Source organism: Diabrotica virgifera, chromosome 2 (assembly GCF_917563875.1).
Source record: "Diabrotica virgifera virgifera chromosome 2, PGI_DIABVI_V3a".
Lineage (NCBI taxonomy): Eukaryota > Metazoa > Arthropoda > Insecta > Coleoptera > Chrysomelidae > Diabrotica > Diabrotica virgifera.
The window spans coordinates 86974192-86996655 of NC_065444.1; the positions used below are offsets into that span (position 1 = coordinate 86974192).

At 31.3% G+C, this 22464-nt stretch overlaps 1 protein-coding gene across 4 annotated transcripts in view; it reads right to left on the reverse strand.

Moving 5' to 3' along the window:
- LOC114331820 (protein peste) overlaps positions 1–22464 on the reverse strand; it is a 195705-nt gene that overhangs the window by 33555 nt on the left and 139686 nt on the right. For all 4 annotated transcript variants that reach the window (XM_050643846.1, XM_050643843.1, XM_050643844.1 and 1 more), the window contains exon 2: positions 19656–20094. In XM_050643846.1, the coding sequence (XP_050499803.1) occupies positions 19656–20094 (439 nt within the window). The remainder of the gene's footprint in view (positions 1–19655; positions 20095–22464) is intronic.

Consider the following 22464-nt stretch of genomic DNA (forward strand, 5'->3'; position numbering starts at 1 on the left):
TTACCAGCAATTTTATTGCTGGAATCGAATTATAAAATCCTATATATTAATAATATAGGTATGGAAAGTCCGCAGATAGTGTGCTACTTTTTTTATAAACAAAATGGCGCCGACAAATCGTATTTTTTTCAATTATTGCTCTATAACTCCGAAGATTTTAACTTTACAACAAAAACACCCACATAAAAATTCACCGCAATTAAATTCTGCATAGAGATATGTTTTTCACGATTTGCTCCGACGAAAATTTTCCTCGGAAAATGCGGGTTTTCCTAACAAAAACTATAATTTTCAAATAAAGTTTTAGATAAGTAATTATTAATCAATAATTAAATAACTTAGTGACATCAAAGATTTCTTGGTATAGATTGTAATTCAAGAAGCCGGTGAAAATTAAACAAATATTTTAGCAACAATTCAATTGTTAATTAACAATTTACGATCGCAATAATAACCAAAATAATCATGATACATTGATCAAACTTATAAAGATTATAAAGATGAGATGCTTGTTTAATATTTTATCGACAAAATATAAATTTTTCTTTTTTTTGCATAATCTTTCAATTTTGAAAAAAAAATAGTTATAATACGTTGGTGTAATTAGTAAAGTACAAAGAAAGGTTATTTACCAGCAATTTTATTGCTTTAATCGAATTATAAGATCCTATTATTAATATAGATATGCAAAGTCCACAGATAGTGTGCTACTTTTTTTATAAACAAAATGGCGCCGACAAATCGTATTTTTTTCAATTATTGCTTTATAACTCCGAAGATTTTAACTTTACACCAAAAATACTCAAATAAAAGTTCACCCCAATTTAATTCTACATAGAGGCATGTTTCTCCCGATTTACTCCGACGAAAATTTTCCTCGGAAAATGTGGGTTTTCCCAACAAAATCTCGAATTTTCAAATAAATTTTTTGGGCCAGTAATTATTTATCAATAATTATATAGCTTGGTGAAATAAAAGCTTTCTTGGTATAGATTATAAATTCAGAAGCCGGTTAAAATGAAATGAATATTTTAGCAACAATTCAATTGTTAATTAACAATTTATAGTCGCAATAACAACCAAAATAATCATGAGACATTGATCAAACTTTGAAAGATTATAAAGGTGTGATGCCTATTTAATATTTTGTCGACAAAATATAAATTTTTCATTTTTTTGCATAATCTTTAAATGTTTAAAAAAAATTGTTATAAACAAATTAACATTTCTTAGAAATTGTTTATTATATTCTAATTTTAAAAAATACTTAAAATGCGTATTTCATAGGTCTTGAAAATGAATGCTTTAAAAAAATTTTCCAACCATTTGCAAAAAAGTTAGGAAACAGAAAAATAAATATACGATATCTCCATTGTTTATAATTTGTTTTAATTGTTTCAAAGCTTAAAAGTGAGTCTATGGTACAATCTAATTACTCACAAAGAATGTCAAAAATTAGTGCAATGGTTATATTTTAATCAAAGATTAAAAATACTTTTTTTGTAATTTTTAGCGCGAAAGTGGGCTTGATAAAGAGCCGGAGATAAAATGTTCACTCGAAGCGACTGACACGCTTAAACTCGCGCGAGTTGTGTATGTGGGCGGGTAGCTACGGTACTGTATTATTCTACTTTCGCGCGTGCAAATTACAAAAAAATATATTTATAATCTTTAATTAAAATATAACCATTAAGCTGATAATCGATATTGTTTTATAAATAATTAGCTTGTACTTTAAACTCACTTCTACGCTTTGAAAGAATTAAAAAAAATATTAACACCGTAGTAATCGTATGTTAACTTTGCTGTTTCATAACTTTTTTGCAAATGGTTGCAAAAAAGTTTTAAAGCATTCATTTTCAAGATATTTGAAATGCGCATTTTAGCTATTTTTTAAAATTATAATATAATAAAAATTTTCTGAGAAACGTTAATTTGTTTATAACTATTTTTTTAAACATTTAAAGATTATGCAAAAAAATAAAAAATTTATATTTTGTCGACAAACTGTTAAATAGGCATCTCATCTTTATAAGATTTCAAAGTTTGATCAGTGTATCATAATTATTTTGGTTATTATTGCGACCGTAAATTATTAATTAACAATTGAATTGTTGCTAAAATATTCGTTTAATTTTCACCAGCTTCTGGAACTATAATCTAAACCAAGAAGGCTTTTAAGTCACCAAATTATTTAATTATTGGTAAATAATTACTTATCTAAAACTTTATTTGAAAATTAGATTTTGATGGGAAAACCCGCATTTTCCGAGGAAAATTTTCGTCGGAGCAGATCGAGAAAAACACGTCTCTATGCAGAATTTAATTACGGTGAATTTTTATTTGAGTGTTTTTGTTGTAAAGTTAAAATCTTCGGAGTTCTAGAGCAATAATTGAAAAAAACACGATTTTCGGGCGCCATTTTGTTTATAAAAAAAGTAGCACACTATCTGAGGACTTTGCATACCTATATTATTAATATAGGATCTTATAATTCGATTCCAGCAATAAAATTGCTGGTAAATAACTTTTCCCAAAAATGGCCTATTCTCCGATAATCAGCCCAGACTAAGATAGCGAATGATCGATAACGAAGCGAAGGGTCAAAAACCGAGGTAAATTTAAAACATATATTTATCAAAGAAAAACAAGTTTTTTTGTCTTTCTTTTGGCCCCTAATAGTACGGGATCCGAATATAGGTCGATCTGTACCCATCTGCTTGCCGGATGAAACATTTTTTTATTAAATTTCATACATACACAAATATTTCTAGCATGGGTTGATTATCAAAATCGTGTCATAGTTATCCTTAAGGGGGGCCGTAGTGGTTGAAATCAATATTTCAAGCACATTTTTTTTAAAGTGTGGTACAATTATTTTATTTTTAAATTAAATAGGCATATTCAGTACAATTCATAGATTATTCAAAAAAAAAATTCAAGGAAAAATATTAAAAAATAAGCCAACAGTGGCAAATTTTTAAAGACACCTCAAGAAACAATAAATTTTGCGGTGTACATCAGAACTCATCGTTGGATCATGAAACAAAAAAAATCAAAAAGATTTTATTAGCTTATGAGTTTCTCGAACTAACACTGTCAAGTTTTTTGGTTTCATCAAATTTTGACTGTTTGCTATCACTCAGACCAGACGTCAAAACAACGAATTTTTTTTTTCAAAAAAGGGATGACAATCAGCATATTTATTATTGTTAAACAAAAAATGAGCACAAAACAAAAAATATCTCGACAGCGTTACCTCAAGGAATGTCTAAAGAAAATATATAAAAAATTCCAGGTGAGTTGGTCAAGTAGTTTTTGAGTTACAATGTCTACAGGCTTTGAAAAAAGCAGTTTTGAGAAAAACGCGTTTAAAGTATTGTCAACTTTTATTTTCAATTACCTTTTTGTCTGTCACATCGTAAAGTGATGTACACCGGAATATGTTTTTCAATCGGTGGGTAATTTACACAAGAAAATGAGAACAGCTGTTGACCGTTTCTCACTACGCTCAAGCGCGCTGGCGCGAGGTTGCTGCAAAGCGAGTCAAAGGCAGGGAGGTAGGGAGATAATGTTGAATATTCCTATCTTCGACTCGCTTTGCAGCAGGTTCACTTCAGCAAGCTTGAACGTAATATAGAGAGCGGAATATATGCAACACAACATTACCAAAATATGCGCATATATATGCATTACTTTTACTACAAATATGCAGGTATTTTTTCTAAATTTTTTTAAATATGCAAATGCATATTAAAAATAGTCAAAAATAAAACAATATATTAAGTCGTAAGATCTTCAGAAAAGTTGCCTTCAAAAATACGTACAACTTTCCTCAAAGAATCGAAGCCCTCATTTTTTTCTAAAACATTTTTTAATTTATTTCTAATTGTAATCCCTGTATTTCCGGGAATTTTTTGACAATGAGCAGAAAAAAAGTTAACAAGATTAACCGAATCACTTAATTGTAAATTCCTTTGTTTTATTGACTTTATTAGATCTGGTAAAAAACTAAAATTAACTTTTATGAACATAAGTTCTTTAGCAATTTGTACGTTACTTAAAGAACAAAGTACGTTACTTAAGCTGAAGAACAAAAGCGGAATTGTCTACAATTTGATGAATTTTTGTATTTTGATGCTTCTCTCTATGTACGTCTTTATAGAAGTAAAAGCGAATTTGTCGAATAAAAACACTCTTTCCAGAAAAATTTCTTTTGTGGGACATGATGCTTTTGTTTGTCAGTTCCTCATTTAAAAAATGAAATGTGAAAATGAATGTAACTTACGATTTTGGAACAGGCCTTGCAAAATACTTTGTCTTCACTTAGCTTTAACTCGGGAAAACACTTTATCCAAGCACTTTTTTGAATGGTAGACATATTAAAATTTAATATATACCAATCACTTCAAAAACACTAAATACGATACAACGTTTACTTTAAACAAATGTTGGCCGGAAACTGACAAAATAATTATTAGACCCTTAAAAGCAGGTAGGTACCTAGGTAGGTTCTGGGAACACCCATAATTGTTAAATTCAGGTAGTAATGGGAAAGTCCAGATGAGCGATAGATAGATAAATAACGAGCTCGTTCATATCGAAGTTATAAAATTCCAACTAAGAGAGGAAAATTTTAAAGTTTTACATAATTTATTTTTAAAATATGCAAAATAAATCGTGTTTAGCTTAAATATGCAATGTTGTGTTTGTTGTCTGAAAATATGCAATATATGCATCTATATGCACTTTGCATATATTCCGCTCTCTAGTAATGAACAACGGTCAACAACTGTTCTCAATTTCTTTTGTAAATTACTCCGCGATTCAAAAATATATTCCGGTGTGCATCGTTTTACGATTTGACAGACAAAAAGAAATTGAAAATAGAAGAGACATTCTTTGAGGTAACGCTGTCGAGATATTTTTTGTTTTATGTTGATTTTTTGTTTGACAATAATAAATAGGTCGATTTTCACTTTTTTTTTGCAAAAAATTCGTTGTTTTGATTTCTGAGTGATATCAAAAAGTCAAAAGTCGATAAAACTAAAAAAACTCGACAGGGTTACCTCGAAAAATTCATAAGCTAATAAAATCTGTTACAATTTTTTGTTTACCTTGGTCCAATGATGAGTTCTGAGATGTCCAACGCAAAAATCATTATATGCTGAGGTGTCTTCAAAAATTTGCCACCGTTGGCTTATTTTTTTTTTCAATATTTTTCCTTGAATAATCTATGAATTATACTGACTATGCCTGTTTATTTTAAGAATAATATAATTCTACCATACTTTAAAAAAAATGTGCTTGAAATATTGATTTAAACTCCTACGGCCCCTCTTAAGGATAGCTATGACACGATTTTAATAGTCAACCCATGCTAGAAATATTTGTCTATGTATGAAATTTAATAAAAAAAATGTTTCATCCGTCAAGCAGATGGCTACAGGTCGACCTACATTCGGATCTTAGACTAAGACGATTAAAAATTTAAATTATAGAAGCCAGCCCAAAACGCGCCCTCATTGGTCGTGACGTCACATCATTGTGGTATTGGATGTCCTTGCCATTAATTCATTAAGTATGTCAAAAAAGTCCTTGCCAATTTTATAAATATTGTTTTCTATTCTCATACTATAATATATAAATTATGATTTCACTACCTGTATCATAATGAACTTCATTACGATACAGATTGTTAACCAATAGAATCGCGATATGCCATTCGCGATGAAGGCGGCACTCGTGCAGTGACCAATGGCGAGTCAAATACATACGCTTTGACAGTTCTCAATATGAAAACAAACTGACAAACTACTTAATTTGTTTGCGTGACAAAATTAATAAATTTGAATATATTTTTTGTTGTGAGTGATCATAAAAAAAATCGAATATACAACTTGCATTTAATTATCATTATGAAGCTCGTACTCTATACGAAACTCGCAGCCAGGCGGCTCGTTTCTACAGATTTGCTGGACAATTTCTACTGATTTGTTACAGATAGTACCATTCGTATTAATATCGGACTCTCAAATTATTTTTTCTATTGCCAGAATAAATAGGACACACGATAGTCGATCACGTCTTAGTATATTTTTGCAATGGAAGGGTCTTGAGAAATCGTTTTGGATTTTTACCATGCTCTCTGCTCCTGTGAGTGTAAGTTCAGTTAATTGGACAAGATGAAGCGGTATTTGAAATTCTACAATAGCAAGTAAAACGTTACCTCTATTAACTGAGTCGTATGCGGCTTTGATGTCCACAAATACGTGGTGGGTCTCCCTGTAAATAGTTTGTCCGTTGTTGATTTATTATGACAGAAACCGCACTGATATCCTCCTACTATTTCTTTGGCGTAGGGGTGGAGTCATTTGAAGAGTACAGGTGAAAAACAAGGAATGTCACTTTTTCATGAATTTTTGTCTTTTCTCGCGATGTGGTAGCAAAAAATGAGTACTATCGACTAGACTATCGATTCAGAACAATAACCAGAAAGATCAGTCTATATAAATTTTTTAAGAATTTGTATCCAGGCGAAGGACTAGGATTGTCCGCACGCCACTGGGCAAAAATAAGGAATGTTAGAAGTTTTTTGTGCATTATTAAATTAATAACTTAATATAGATTAATACTATGTTAAGATTTTAGACCAATAATCGCTAGAATTCTGCTAAGAATCTCCTAAGTAGTTTTTAGATATCATAAGTATTAAACCTTTATTGGTGTTTATCTCAATATGTATAAAATGTGACATTCCTTGTATTTCCCCTGTACTCTTCATTTGTACAATACGTTGGACAACACTTTATATGCCATATTGAGTATAGTGATGCCTCTATAATTATCACACACCATCATGTCTCCCTTTTTAGGTAGAGGACACAGTACACCCAACTTCCAGTATGTTGCCAGATTGCTAACTATTAACAATTAACCTGTTTACACCTGTCAGCTCAATCGTTTTGACAGGATAAAAATAGACACCCCTAAGTTTGCATATCCTATAGGCCTTTTACTTACCGTTAGTGTCAAATTTTTTTGTTAAAAATGCCAGTCAAATTTATAAAAAAATCCATTTTTTAATTATTAACTTATTATAGTCAGAACAGGATTATATATCGGGTACCCCTTGTTTTTTATAATATCTAACATAAATACTAAATTACATATCTAATAATTTTTAAATAGATCGGTGACGGTTGTCCTTATATTGGATCCTCTACTACATACTTCATAAAAAATGAATTGCCGCAACAGTTAAAAAAGTAAATTGTGTGCAAAAATGACTAATTTTTCATTATTTAAACAATGGTCCCCCTATATAACCGATATAAACTTACATGCATAGAAATCAACCCACTTAAAAATTTGGCCATTTTTGACGTTTCATGTTTCCTCAACCTGTTGGCCGATTTAAGTGATTTTTTAAACATGTTATAGCCTGATTCCTTATCAATACTACTGTAATAATATTGTTGCTAAACAGGTTAATTTTCAGTAGTAATAACCCAAGGACATTGATAATTGTTCGAAAAAATTTTATAACAGATTTCGAAAGCTTGTTGCTTGGAAACAGACCGACGCCGTAGGCGGAGGTCTGTTGCCTGTAAGCAACAAGCTTGAAAGTCCATAAACGCTTTCCATACAAATTTTTTACTGTAAACAGTATTCTTTGGTATATTTGATTCGATAATTTCATTAATATTCTCATCAGTATTACAACCAAATCGTGACATTTTGAAATATTGAATATTTGAAATGTCAAAATCGAAATGAAACGAAATGTAGGTATCCATAGCTACATGATTGAGTGAAAACAGCCCATGGGATCTGTTTTCAGTATAATGTTGGTTTTATTGGTTGTATTCAATCAGATGACCACAAATTAATTGATTTCATTGGATTTCTAATTGAGCAAAAAATTTTCAGTAGTAATAACCCAAGGACATTGATAATTGTTCGAAAAAATTTTATAACAGATTTCGAAAGCTTGTTGCTTGGAAACAGACCGACGCCGTAGGCGGAGGTCTGTTGCCTGTAAGCAACAAGCTTGAGAAAGTTGTTAAAAAATGTTTGAGCATTTATCAATGTTCGAGGGTTATTCGGATAGAAAATTTTTTGCTGGTTATGAAAAAAAAAATACAGAGCAGAAACAATTTATTTAAATGTGCAATTAACAATTCTTCCACCGTCCGATTTCCATTTAATTCATATTTTCTATCATTGCAAAAGTCCATAAACGCTTTCCATACAAATTTTTTACTGTAAACAGTATTCTTTGGTATATTTGATTCGATAATTTCATTAATATTCTCATCAGTATTACAACCAAATCGTGACATTTTGAAATATTGAATATTTGAAATGTCAAAATCGAAATGAAACGAAATGTAGGTATCCATAGCTACATGATTGAGTGAAAACAGCCCATGGGATCTGTTTTCAGTATAATGTTGGTTTTATTGGTTGTATTCAATCAGATGACCACAAATTAATTGATTTCATTGGATTTCTAATTGAGCAAAAAATTTTCAGTAGTAATAACCCAAGGACATTGATAATTGTTCGAAAAAATTTTATAACATATTTCGAAAGCTTGTTGCTTGGAAACAGACCGACGCCGTAGGCGGAGGTCTGTTGCCTGTAAGCAACAAGCTTGAGAAAGTTGTTAAAACATGTTTGATCATTTATCAATGTTCGAGGGTTATTCGGATAGAAAATTTTTTGCTGGTTATGAAAAAAAAATACAGAGCAGTAACAATTTATTTAAATGTGCAATTAACAATTCTTCCACCGTCCGATTTCCATTTAATTCATATTTTCTATCATTGCAAAAGTCCATAAACGCTTTCCATACAAATTTTTTACTGTAAACAGTATTATTTGGTATATTTGATTCGATAATTTCATTAATATTCTCATCAGTATTACAACCAAATCGTGACATTTTGAAATATTGAATATTTGAAATGTCAAAATCGAAATGAAACGAAATGTAGGTATCCATAGCTACATGATTGAGTGAAAACAGCCCATGGGATCTGTTTTCAGTATAATGTTGGTTTTATTGGTTGTATTCAATCAGATGACCACAAATTAATTGATTTCGTTGGATTTCTAATTGAGCAAAAAATTTTCATTGTATACAGTGTAAAATACTTAAACTAGAACCCAACTATAGCCTCAGGTTTTCTTAACATTCTGTTTTTTAAATCATTTGTTTATGCTGGATAATAAAAAAGTTAGGTACTTTAACAACTAGACATGTTCTTCATCAATACACGGTGTTTCTAAATAAGTGCGACAAACTTTAAGGGATAATTCTGCATAAAAAAATAATGTCAGCAAATGTTTCGTTTCTGAGATACGGGATGTTGAATTTTTTCTTAAAAACTGACGATTTATTTTATTGCTTTAAAACTGGAAGAGATATGCCAATCAAATTTGGTAGGTTTTAAGAGATAGTTTTTGCAGATTTTTTGACATAGAATATACAATTAATAATTTATTATTCACCATTAGTGCGCATACGTGTAATATGACCCATCATATTTTATTACCCGTATGCACGTTAATGGTGAATATAAAATTCTTAATTTTATGTCAAAAAATCCGCAATAACTAGCTCTTAAAACCTACCACAATTCATTTGCATATCTCAACTGGTTTTAAAGCAATAAATAAATCGTCAGTTTGTAAGAAAAAATTCAACATCCCGTATCTCGGAAACGAAACATTAGCGGACATATGTTTATAAAGCCTGTCATTATTTTTTAATGCAGAATTACCCCTTAAAGTTTGTCGTACTTATTTAAAAACACCGTGTATTGATGAAGAACATGTCTAGTTGTTAAAGTATCTAACTTTTTTATTATCCAACATAATACAAAGGAATCAAAAAGCAGAATGTTAAGAAGACCTGATGCTATAGTTGGGTTTTAATTTCAGTATTTTATAAATGCTAGAATATTCCACAGGGTGATGCAAACTAAAAAAACAACACAGTTTGATTGGTACACCCGGTATACAATGAAAATTTACGTGTTCAGCAACAATATTATTACAGTGGTATTGTTAAAGAATCAGGCTATAACATGTTCAAAAAATCACTTAAATCGGCCAACATGTTTAGGAAATATGAGACATCAAAAATGACCAAATTTTTAAGTGGGCCGATTTCTATGCACGTAAGTTTACTTTCTTGAAAATATATTTTGTTTTCACCTAAATTTTAATACACAATTTGTTCCAACCTGTAGGTTCCAAGTCATCTTCTATGATTACACCAATGTCTACGCCTCTAAAAATTTAATAAAAATAATAATAAGGGACGTGAAAAAATAACCTTGTGTGGTTCGATTGGTAGGTAAATTAGAATCTGAAAGCATCTATTTTGTCGTCTAGTGCTCATTATTTCGCAGAAATATGTCATACCTTCTTTTATTACATCGTTATTCTTCAAAGAATGAACGCTAAAATCGATTTGCCATACGTGAACATAGTGTCAGGAGAAAACAAAATGAATACTACAATGAATTATTCACAGTTTTTATGGCTTACATTTAGCATACACGTGTCTGAGAGAATCCTGGGCTCTTGCCTAGATTTATTGTCCCTACGGGACAACTCTATAAATATTTTTCTTGTTTGTTTTTCGGTCTATTTCTCTGCGGAAACGCATACATGAAAAGCATTTAAAGTATATGTCGCTGTCAAGAGTATTTCACAAAGATTGAGGTTTTGTGGGTCGACGAGCTACAATTTAATACATTATTAAGTTCCCCATGTTATAGCATACAAATCGCAAATATTTATTTACTTAAAATGTATAAACATTTTCAATTTTTTTGCAACACGAAAATGCAGTAGCTGAATAATACTCTGGTTAAATCGAAGAGTGCACGAAGAGTCTATACCAGTTTCGGAGGTTTTTTCCTCCTCATCAGTAGTCCCATATTCTCTTCTCTCCGATTTCCCCAGGTATCATACTTTGGGCCTTTCCGAATTGCAAAGAACGAAATGCCGCGGATGAACTAGAGCCTTCTACCGAAAAACAAAATAAGTTATCTATCGAAGTAGGACAGAAAACGACAATAAATATCGTTCCCATACCACCAGAATGACAACAGGTGGAATACTTTCTTTGGTTACAACCTCCCGAGATTTTCAAAAATTATAAATCATACAGGATGCCGAGAAAATTAAGATGAGAGAATTTTAAATAATTCACAACCCATCTGCTCAGCGTGGTAAAAGTTCCAACAAGAAAGATTCCTTAGTACTCAACAAAAGAGTAAATGAATTAAAATGTATAAACATTTTCAATTTCTTCGCAACACGAGAATTAAGCAGCTGCATAAAACTCTGGTTAAATCGGAGAGTACAGGAAGCGTCTATACCGGTTTCGGAGGTTTTTTCTTCCTCGTCAGTAGTCCCATATCGTCTTCACTCCAATTTCCCCAGGTATCATGCTTTGGCCATTTCCGAATTGCAAAAAACGAAATGCCGCGGACGAACTAACTAGTTAGATGAACGGTAGATGAACTAGCCCCAAAGTATGATATCTGGGGAAATCGGAGAGAAGAGGATATGGGACTACCGATAAGGAAGAAAAACCTTCGAAACCGTTATAGACTCTTCCTGCACTCTCCGCTTTAACCAGAGTATTATGCAGCTGCTGCATTTTCGTGTTGCAAAGAAATTGAAAATGTTTATACATTTTAATTCATTTACTCTTTTGTTGAGTACTAAGGAATCTTTCTTGTTGGAACTTTCACCACGCTGAGCAGATGGGTTGTGAATTATTTAAAATTTTAAAATTCTCTCATATTAATTTCCTCGGCATCCTGTATGATTTATAATTTTCTGTATAATCTCGGGAGGTTGTAACCAAAGAAAGTATTCCACCTGTTGTCAATCTGCTGGTATGGGAACGATATTTATTGTCGTTTTCTGTGCTACTTCGATTGATAACGTATTTTGTTTTACTTATTTATTTACATTGTTTCTTTTAATTTAGTTAGTTTTTCTATATCTCAGAATTCTTTTCTATATTTTGTCATTTCTTTTTCCGAAGTATTTTTTCTTCTCTTCTTACCACCCTATATTTTTTTTCTACTTGTCGTATCGTATGGCGTTGTTGTAATAGTCGATATATTTTTTTTTATTTTTAATATGTTACGACATACTCTCTCAAACCATTTCCTTGTAGTTTTTTTACCTTTTTCTATACCTAGAGCAGTTAGCTCACTCTCGAAAATAATGTTTTAATGCGCGACGATAACGATTAATCACGGCAAACGTAGTAGTGATGTTTAAAAAGTAACTATTCGTTACAAAGTACTCGTTACTTATGAATACCGAAAGTAACGATTACTATACAGAGAGGCAAACCGTTACTTTAATTACTCTGATTACTTCGTTATTTCGTACCAATCTTACTAGAGCGAGTAACGTCTATTGTATCTACTTTGATTACTTTGATTACTCTGATTACTTCGTTACTTCGTACCAATCGTATCAGAGCGAGTAACGACTATTGTATCTACTTTGATTACTCTGATTACTTCGTACTTCATGAAGGTCGTTATTATATCGGAATACCTATACAAAATACCTCTCTACTGAGAAATACCATTCTCGATATGATTACCGGTACTCAAATACAAAAGTAATCATAGTAATCAAATCATTTTTATCCCTTAAACAGATGGGTGAAGGTCGTTGCTATATGGGAATACCTATACAGACCTACCTACTGAGAAATACGATTCTCGATATGATTACCGGTACTCAAATAAAAAAGTAACAAAAGTAATCGCATAGTAATCAAATCATTTTTATCCCTTAAACAGATCGGTGAAGGTCGCTGTTATATCGGAATACCTATACAAAATATCTACGTACTGAGAAATACGATTCTCGATATGATTACCGGTACTCAAATACAAAAGTAATCATAGTAATCAAAGTAATAAATACTGTAAATGATTATTTTATACAAAATACCTACCTACATACTGAGAAATACGATTCTCGATATGATTACCGTTATTCAAATACAAAAGTAATCATAGTAATTAAAGTAACGAATACTGTAAATGATTACTTTATACAAAAGTATCGATTTGTAACGAATACTCGAAAGTAACTATAATTAATATCACTAAAACGTAGGATGCCGTTAACTGCCATTCGTCTGCGCGAAGGACTAAAGTGTGTGATGAACATAGATAACAAAAGATTTTTCGAGGAGTGACCTAACTGATTCTTTAGCATTATACTGTGCCTAGAGTTTCTTCAGCGGCTTTTTGTCTAGATCTTGAAACAATAAAAAGTAAAAACTTCATTCATTGGAAAATTACTTGATCTGCACTAATTGTTGAAGTATATTTAAGATTTCAATAAAATCACTCTCGTTTAAACAAGATTATCTTTGACAAAGCCAAAGTGCATAACATTGATAACTGGTATGATTTATCAATGTTTATACTTGATTGCAAATAAAAAACCCCTTTCCCTTGTAGATTATTTTTTATGATTCAAAATGACGAATCGTTTATTTAAAGATTATATATTTTAATTTTAAAATCTAAACGCATTTTTAACATCAAATATTGGTATAATATACAAAATAAGACATGTCCGATGTACAAGAAAATAAAATTGTATTAAAAACCATACCATTAATGCACCATTAAAAATAAAACACAAAGCCATTCGATCATTGATGAAAAAAACTTTATTTTTCTTCTTCTTCCGCTTTACAATCAATTCTGCTTGTTTATTGGTTTAGAAGGAACCTCCACGAAAGGTTGTAACTCCATCTTTTGCTCGGTCGTCCAATACTTCTTTCTACCAATTGGTGATTTATCATCTATTACTATTTTAACCACACGTGTCTCCCCCATTCGGCTTATGTGGTTATTCAATTATTTTTTTCTTTTTATTGACCATTCGTTTATACACTGTACGTTACATTTTCTTCTAATGTCTTCACTCATGTTTCGATTTCTCAGCGTATTTCCTGTAATTCTCCTTAGTACTCTGTCATTTCTGCCGTTTCCAGTAGTCTTTGTGTTGTTGCTGTATCGGGTCTTGTTTCTGATACAATCTTCAATAAAATATGGCTCCTTACTATGTTACAGGGTGTTTTATTTAAAAATTTAAAAATTATTTTTGTTCAGTATCTTAAAACTATTCGACGTATCCTTTTCATACTTGGCAGAAAGTGTAGATACTACACACCTTATGAAATTATGTTATATAAACGTTTCGGGCTCTTGCCAGAGGCGTAAGATAGGGTACAGTGAATGGTTGACCCTTCCCAAATTCTACGCCCTTAGCAGAATTACCATTTTAGCGCAATTTTTCGATTCTCCAATACACTCTACATAAATAGTATACTCTTCACTCGTAACGATGAGGTCATTAGTTTTAGAGCTATTTAAAGTTAAACTTGTAACGGCACAGTTATTTTGATTGTATTACCTAGTAATTATTAGTATTGTGTAGTATTAACCTAGTAATATTATTAGAAATAACAGACCTTAGTACCGATCAGAAGTACTTGTACCAAATCAGTCAATCAGTTGCTGTGGAAAAATTATGTCCTAATGATTTGAGCCTTAAAAGACCTGGGAAAATATCACACGCAAGGTGGCTGACAGTTGCTAATCGGTTGCTTCGATTGTATGTTGGAACTGAATGTCCTAGCTCCCAATTAATTATGTTAATAAGTTTCATCCAAAAAGTGGATGCACCACTTTGGTTTTATATAAAACTGTATCCTAGCTCTTCTGATGGTTCAAAACATTTATGGCGAATGATCCATTATTCACGATTTCTACCAGTAACCAAAGAAAAATTGTTGATGCCTTTATCCAAAGGAATGCTTATTTTGCCCATCCCGAAAATTTATTACTCGGTATGATGAAAGATGAACGAAAACATATACGGGAGCTAAGACTACATAGAGTGCCGAAAGCTAGAGAAAGTCAGAAAGAAAAAAGATCCGGAGATTCAAATTACCAACATTAAATTTTAGTGCTACAGATTATATTGACTTAATTTCTATTTCTGAATTCAATGTTATGGCTCCTCCTTTGCTAAAACATATTTCCAATGAAGATGTAAAGGATATGATTGATTCTGGGAATTCCAACAACATAGAGGTTTTAAACTGCCCTTGTCATACCCAGTCCGGGGAAAGAACTGTTAAGTTATTAACTGAAGCATCAACTGCTGTTTGTGGACCAGAATTAAGGGATGGCTTTATTCGTTCAAGGTTGCAGTCTAGAAATATTATGCCGTTGTTTAACACAAAATCAGACTACCAATCATAGAATGTATATTGTATCATAAAACAATTATTTACATTTAAAAAACGGATAAAAAAATTAAATTTATAAAATTTCATTTTTTTTTGTCATTCCCAAAAATTTAAATTTAATATGGAACCTGAAGATAGGGTCCAATACAAAAAAGATTTCTTACAGTTTTATTATACATCAAAACACAACTTTTTCGCATTAGCCCCATAAAAAATAATGACTTCGAATTTTTCGTTCCACCCTAATGTCCATGCTGAGAGGAGCGTCGTTGGTGCTCAAAATAGATGTCAAATTAACTTACGATTCCTTGATAGGCTTCTGTACCAGGCTCTAAGAGTACTTGGAATTCCGGAAAAGATGATGAGACTAGTAAAAATGACATAATGAATATCAACAATGGAGTAAGGATAGAAGTAAATCTAACACGAAAATTTAAAGTTAAAATTTAAAAGGCAATAAAAGCAGGGAGATCCGCTGTACTCTTTAATTTCTTGTTGGCAATATTGAGAGACAGTGGAAGAATGATTTATCATAATAAAATCCAGGTTGTGGCATTTGGCGACGATACAGTATTAATAAAAAAAAGAAGTGAAAGGGAACTTATGAGGATTTTCAAACTCTTTGAAGTCAAAGCTAAGCAGTATGGACTGATTTAGTAATGAGAAAAAAATAAAGTAAGTATATAGAAATAGGATAGAGCACATGAAGACACACAACTAAAAACTACCACACACAACGAGAGTAAAGAGTATTGCTTCCAAAAGGTGAAGGTGTTTGAGTATTATACAGAAGAAACCCTAACAAGTAAAGGGGTAGAAAGCCAAGAAATCTAAACGCTAATTTCGATGGGAAGGACGACTGTTGGAACCCTACACAAACTACTAAGTGCAAAAAACATCCCCAGAGAGGCAAAATTGAGACTATACGAAACAGTGATCCAGCCCACAGTCCATTAAGGGGATGGGTACGATCTTTCAGCTTCAATGTTATTTAAATGGGATTAATTATTGAAAAATTTAAACGCAGAATGGAAAATTACGTATTACCGATGGGTAAAACTTCTATAATAGTCTGGGCTGATTATCGGAGAATAGGCCATTTTTGGGAAAAGTTATTTACCAGCAATTTTATTGCTGGAATCGAATCTTATGATTGTATATATTAATAATATAGGTATGCAAAGTCCGCAGATAGTGTGCTACTTTTTTTATAAACAAAATGGCACCCGAAAATCGTGTTTTTTTCAATTTTTGCTCTATAACTCCAAAGATTTTAACTTTACACCAAAAACACTCCAAAAACACTACGGTGAAAAATTCCCCGTAATTAAATTCTGCATAGAAACGTCTTTTTTCCGATTTACTTCGACGAAAACTTTCCCCGGAAAAAGCGGGGTTTTCCAACAAAATCTATAATTTTCAACTAAACTTTTAGATAAGTAATTGTTAATTAATAATTAAATAACTTGGTAATGTAAAAGCCCTTTTCATATAAATTATAATTCCAGAAGCCGAGCCGATGGAAATTGAATGAACAGTTTAGCAACAATTGAATTGTTAATTAAAAATTTACGGTCGCTATAATAACGACAATAATTATGATGCATAAGAATAACTACGATTTTTTCATAAAAAGATACTATACCTATCTAATGTACTTTACAGAATTGAAATTGGACTATTTAAGCGGCCTCAGGAATATTTTAAAATTATGAAGAATTTTTTGGCTTATAAACAAATAGAATATCTCGAAAAATATCAAACTAAATTAAATTATCAAAACGGTATTCGAAAACCAGTGACAGGACGCTTTTTCTAAAAGAAAAAACGTTTAATTATTATGAGTAGCTCCTGAGATACAACCGGTCAAAGTTGACCGGAATTTACGGCAAATATATAAACAATAGGATCATAATTTTCAAACCATAACCTTTTTATTTTTGTCCTCTTTCTCCACACCAATTTTCATATCTTTAAAATACCCATAACATATATTATTATAATAAAAACTATCGCTAATACGTGTGAAAATTGCCAAAAATAGCAAAATTCCAATCAAAAATTAGGTTGGAGAAAATGTAACCCTCAAAGTTCAAAATCGGTATACGTTAAAAAAATTCATTTTCTTGGCTTCCCATGGAGCAATTTCCTTCATTCTTTTTTTGTTCCCTAATAACAACTCGAGTAGAGCCATCGAACTAACGCATTATTAAATGTCAAACTTGCTTTTGTTTTGTTATAATAAATTAATTTATTTGTTATAACACAAAATTTTAATTTGCTTAAATAAAAATTGTTTAAATAATTATTCAGCTTTCAAATGAGAATATTTATAGTTTTAACTTTAAAAGGTACACTTGTAGTAAGTTTATCTAAAAAAAGCCTACAACTGGAAAAAATATGTAGTTTTCTGTTCTTATAAATAAATTAATCTATTATAACAAAGCAAAAGCAAGTTTGACATTTAATAATGCGTTAGTTCGATGGCCATACTCGAGTTATTAGGGAACAAAAAAAGAATGAAGGAAATTGCTCCATGGGAAGCCGAGAAAATGAATTTTTTTAACGTATACCGATTTTGAACTTTGAGGGTTACATTTTCTCCAACCTAATTTTTTATTGGAATTTTGCTATTTTTGGCAATTTTCACACGTATTATCGATAGTTTTTATTATAATAATATATGTTATGGGTATTTTAAAGATATGAAAATTGGTGTGGAGAAAGAGGACAAAAATAAAAAGGTGATGGTTTGAAAATTATGATCCTAGTGTTTATATCTTTGCCGTAAATTCCGGTCAACTTTGACCGGTTGTATCTCAGGAACCAATCGTCGTAATTAAACGTTTTTTCTTTTAAAAGAAGCGTTCTGCCACTATTTTCCCAATGCCGTTTTTACAATTTTATTTAGTTTAACATTTCCCGAGGTATTCTATTTGTTTATAAGCCAAACAATTGTTTATAATTTTAAAATATTTCTGAGGCCTCTTAAATAGTACAATTTCAATTCTGTAAAGTACATTAGATAGGTATAGTGTTTTTTTATAAAAAAATCATAGTTATTCTTATGCGTCATAATTATTGTCGTTATTATAGCGACCGTAAATTTTTAATTAACAATTCAATTGTTGCTAAACTGTTTATTCAATTTTCATCGGCTTCTGGAATTATAATCTATACGAAAGGGGCTTTTACATTACTAAGTTATTTAATTATTGATTAACAATTACTTATCTAAAATTTTAGTTAAAAATTAAAGATTTTGTTGGAAAAACCCGCTTTTTCCGGGGAAAGTTTTCGTCGAAGTGAATCGGGAAAAACACGTCTCTATGTAGAATTTAATTGTGGTGAATTTTTATTTGGGTGTTTTTGGTATAAAGTTAAAATCTTTGGAGTTACAGAGCAAAAATTGAAAAAAACTCGATTTTCGGGCGCCATTTTGTTTATAAAAAAAGTAGCACACTATCTGCGGACTTTGCATACCTATATTATTAATACATACAATAATGAGATTCGATTCCAGCAATAAAATTGCTGGTAAATAACTTTTCCTTGTATTTTGCTAATTAGCCCAAAGTATAATGTTTATTTTAATGAGTTACAGGTGTAAAAAACTAAGAGAAAATTTAGTGTGATTTTTAATTTCAAATATCTCATACAAAAGAAACTTTTTAATCATTATAAGGGACTTTCGACCCTCGGTAATAAAGTAATCTTTCATTCTGTGTTTAAATTTTTCAAAAATACTTATTAGTTTTCTCAGGATTCGAAAAAAATGATTACATTTAAAATACATTGAAAATTTTGACAGGCGTCAAAATTTTGCATTTTGTTCCTTTTCCCTTAAGGAAGAGAAGCATGGGTTATGAACAAAAATCAACAAAATATGTTTGTCTGACAGCGAAGTGTTCTAGAAGATATTCGGGGGATTAAAAGACGACAAAGACGTTTGGAGGAGACGAATAAATGCAGACATCCGAGAGCTGTACCGAAAACCAAATTTTAGCCAGATCGTCAAGAAAAAAAAACTTAAATGGATAGATCATCTTACGAAAATGGCTGACTAAAGGTGAGAAAAGGACTCGCTGCTAAGAGGAAAAGGATAGAAGAGAAGAGGACGACCACGAGAAAAGTGGCTATAAGCGTAACGAAGACTTGGAAACAATCGGTATAACAAAGTAGAGAACTGCAGCCATGGACAGAAGAAAATGGTGGAAAATAGTTGAAAATTGCCAAGCCATGGGCCTTGAAGCCCTGTTGAGCAGTATATACTATAATAGAATAGCTATTTCTACGATAAAACGATATAAATATAACTTACTAATGGCACTGGGTTTATTGTTGATATCACATCAGTTAACTTCCTAAGACTATTTTCGTGATCGAAATAATATAACTTCCGATGTTGGTAACTAACTGTATAATTATCCTCATGCCAGGATATATTAATCTTCTCCTTAATCTCCTTGAACCTATAAGGTCCCACTTCTTGAAATTCCGGCTTGTCCGAAATGTTATAGATTTGTTCGGGATTTGTCCAATTGAACAGGAAGATGTCCATGCTGAGTGGAGGGTCGTTGTTGCGCCACGCTTTATACGGTCGTGAGTCGGGTGTGAATTTGAGGGCTTCAGCAAGAATGAATTCGTAGATAGCCTCGAAGAACACGAAGATGAAAACGCCGGCTCCAATGAGGAGTAGGCCCAGGACTAGGAGACATATCTGGCCGATTTGTCGCCTTCGCCGTTTCATCTTCGAGTTTCTGAAATAAAAAAAAACAATTAGCATATGAACAAATTAAGGTTGATTTATGTTAGGACGAGGCGTGCAAGATACATGCCGTAGAACAATAGAACGCGCACGTCTCCGACACTCCCCGGTGGCGTATTTCCGGTTACGTGTTCATTTCAAGACAGCACGGTTTTGAAATAGACACCAAAACGGTAATACATATTTAGTTCCGAAAAGGTGTTTATTTGAAAGAGCCAACCTCCGAAATGTGCACGGGTTTGTATTGAAACATGTGTCGTTGAAATGCTACAAACAAATGCATAGAATTAGGTCTAATCGTTACAAGTTCTGTTTATCGACTTGGCTTTGAGAGTTGTGTTGTTTATTTAAATCAATTTAAACTTGATGGATCAGTTTAAAAGTGTTTTTACTAATATCTCGCAAGATTTTGAAATTCTGTTGTTTGAACAAAACTTATTTGAAGAAAACACTAACTTTAACTGTAAAGTTCAGTGTTCGTTGTCTTATACCGGTAACTACGATGACATTTGTGGTTATACTATGTTTAACAAATTTTCTGTAGAAACCAGAACAAATTGGATAATGAAGAGGCGCTATCCTACACTTATACGATTTGAGTTTCGCAAGATATATTTATGTTTGTCAGCTAGCAGAAAAGAACAAGTCAAAAAACAAAATAAAAAGAGCAACTAGAAACTTCAATTGTAAGGCAAATATAATTATTAAATTTTTGAAAGCAACAAGCGGTGCTTTAAAAACTTCACCATTATTGAAAAGATGTTTAAATGTTGTGATAGACATTAATTTTAATCATTCACATAGAGTAAATGTGGCTCAGTCTTTAAGTTTACTACGTTGCTGTGACGATAAAAAACCGTTATTTATATCATATTTCGAAGCTGGGATGACAGCTGCAGAAGCACAATCATATCATAAATTCAGAATTATGAAAAATTGCGAGGAAAATGTTTATGTGATGTTAGCTAATACTCAAAAAATCCTCTTGATCGTCTAGTAAGTTATTTGTATGAATAGTGACGATTAAAAAATTACGGTAGCAGAGACAGTAAGGATATATTAGAAATTTTAAAAATAAAACAGATAGAACTTCTTGCACTCAAAATTAGATTGTTTATTAGGGAAAATCCTATTATTTGTGTTTTGGTTACTCCAATAATGCAAAGAGTTTACTTAGCTGGGTTAGCTGATGAAATGGTATTAATCGATACAAGCGGATCATGTGATCAAACTAACTTTTGTGTACCTTTTACTTTTTAAACCCATGTGTAACTTTTATATTCGTGACTACTCTACTAAAGTTGGTGCATTACCTATAGCTGTAATTTTATATACTTACAAGTCAGTCACAGCATAATAAAATTATACTGTTGCTTTTCAAACAGCTCAGCAATAATTTTTCAGCTCAAACTAAAATATGAGAATAACTTAAGAGGATAGGTACGTATATTCGGCTGCAATGCTATTCAAATGGGGATTCATTTTTTTCGAATCCTGAGAAAACTAATAAGTATTTTTGAAAAATTTAAACGCATAATGAAAGATTACGTTATTAGCGAGGGCCGAAAGTCCATGAGAACTTCTATAATGTTTATTTTAATAAGTTACAGGGGTGAAAAACTAAGAGAAAATTTAGTGTGATTTTTAATTTCAAATATCTCATTCAAAATAAACTTTTTATTTATTCTAAGGGACTTTCGGCCCTCGATAATAATTTAGTCTTTCATTCTGCGTTTAAATTTTTCAAAAATATTTATTGGTTTTTTCAGGATTCGAAAAAAATGAACACAATGCCGTGGTAATATTTTCCAAATCTATCTTTGTCTTACAACGCACTAAGCCGAATATAATATTGTCAGCATATATTGTCAGTCAGACACTGACAATCAGTGACAATTTTAAATATTTGACATCGCATCGGGAATATTTTGAGTTAATGATTAAATATTATTGATATATAGTGTATTTGATAAGTAATTGATTTAAGACGTGAATTTAATAAAAAGTTATTTATTGTGTATTATTTGTGGAAGATCCAAGCAGAGAATACATTAGGATAATATATTCTGTGATCCAAGTATTTTGTTGTTAAAGATGTTCAAAATTGTAAGCGTTCCATAACAATATATTATTAAAAAATCACTTTAACACTTTTCCTCTTTTCTCGATTGAGTATTAGTTTTTGTTGTACAAATAAATTCTTACAATCACTGAATACATATTTAGTGAAAAATTATCACATTTATTAACTGAATTATTAATTTGCAATTATAAAAATAACAGTTATCCAAGAACATTCAAAATCCATCTCTTTAAATTAGTGATGACATTTTCAAGTAGAATGACATTCTAGTAATGTTTA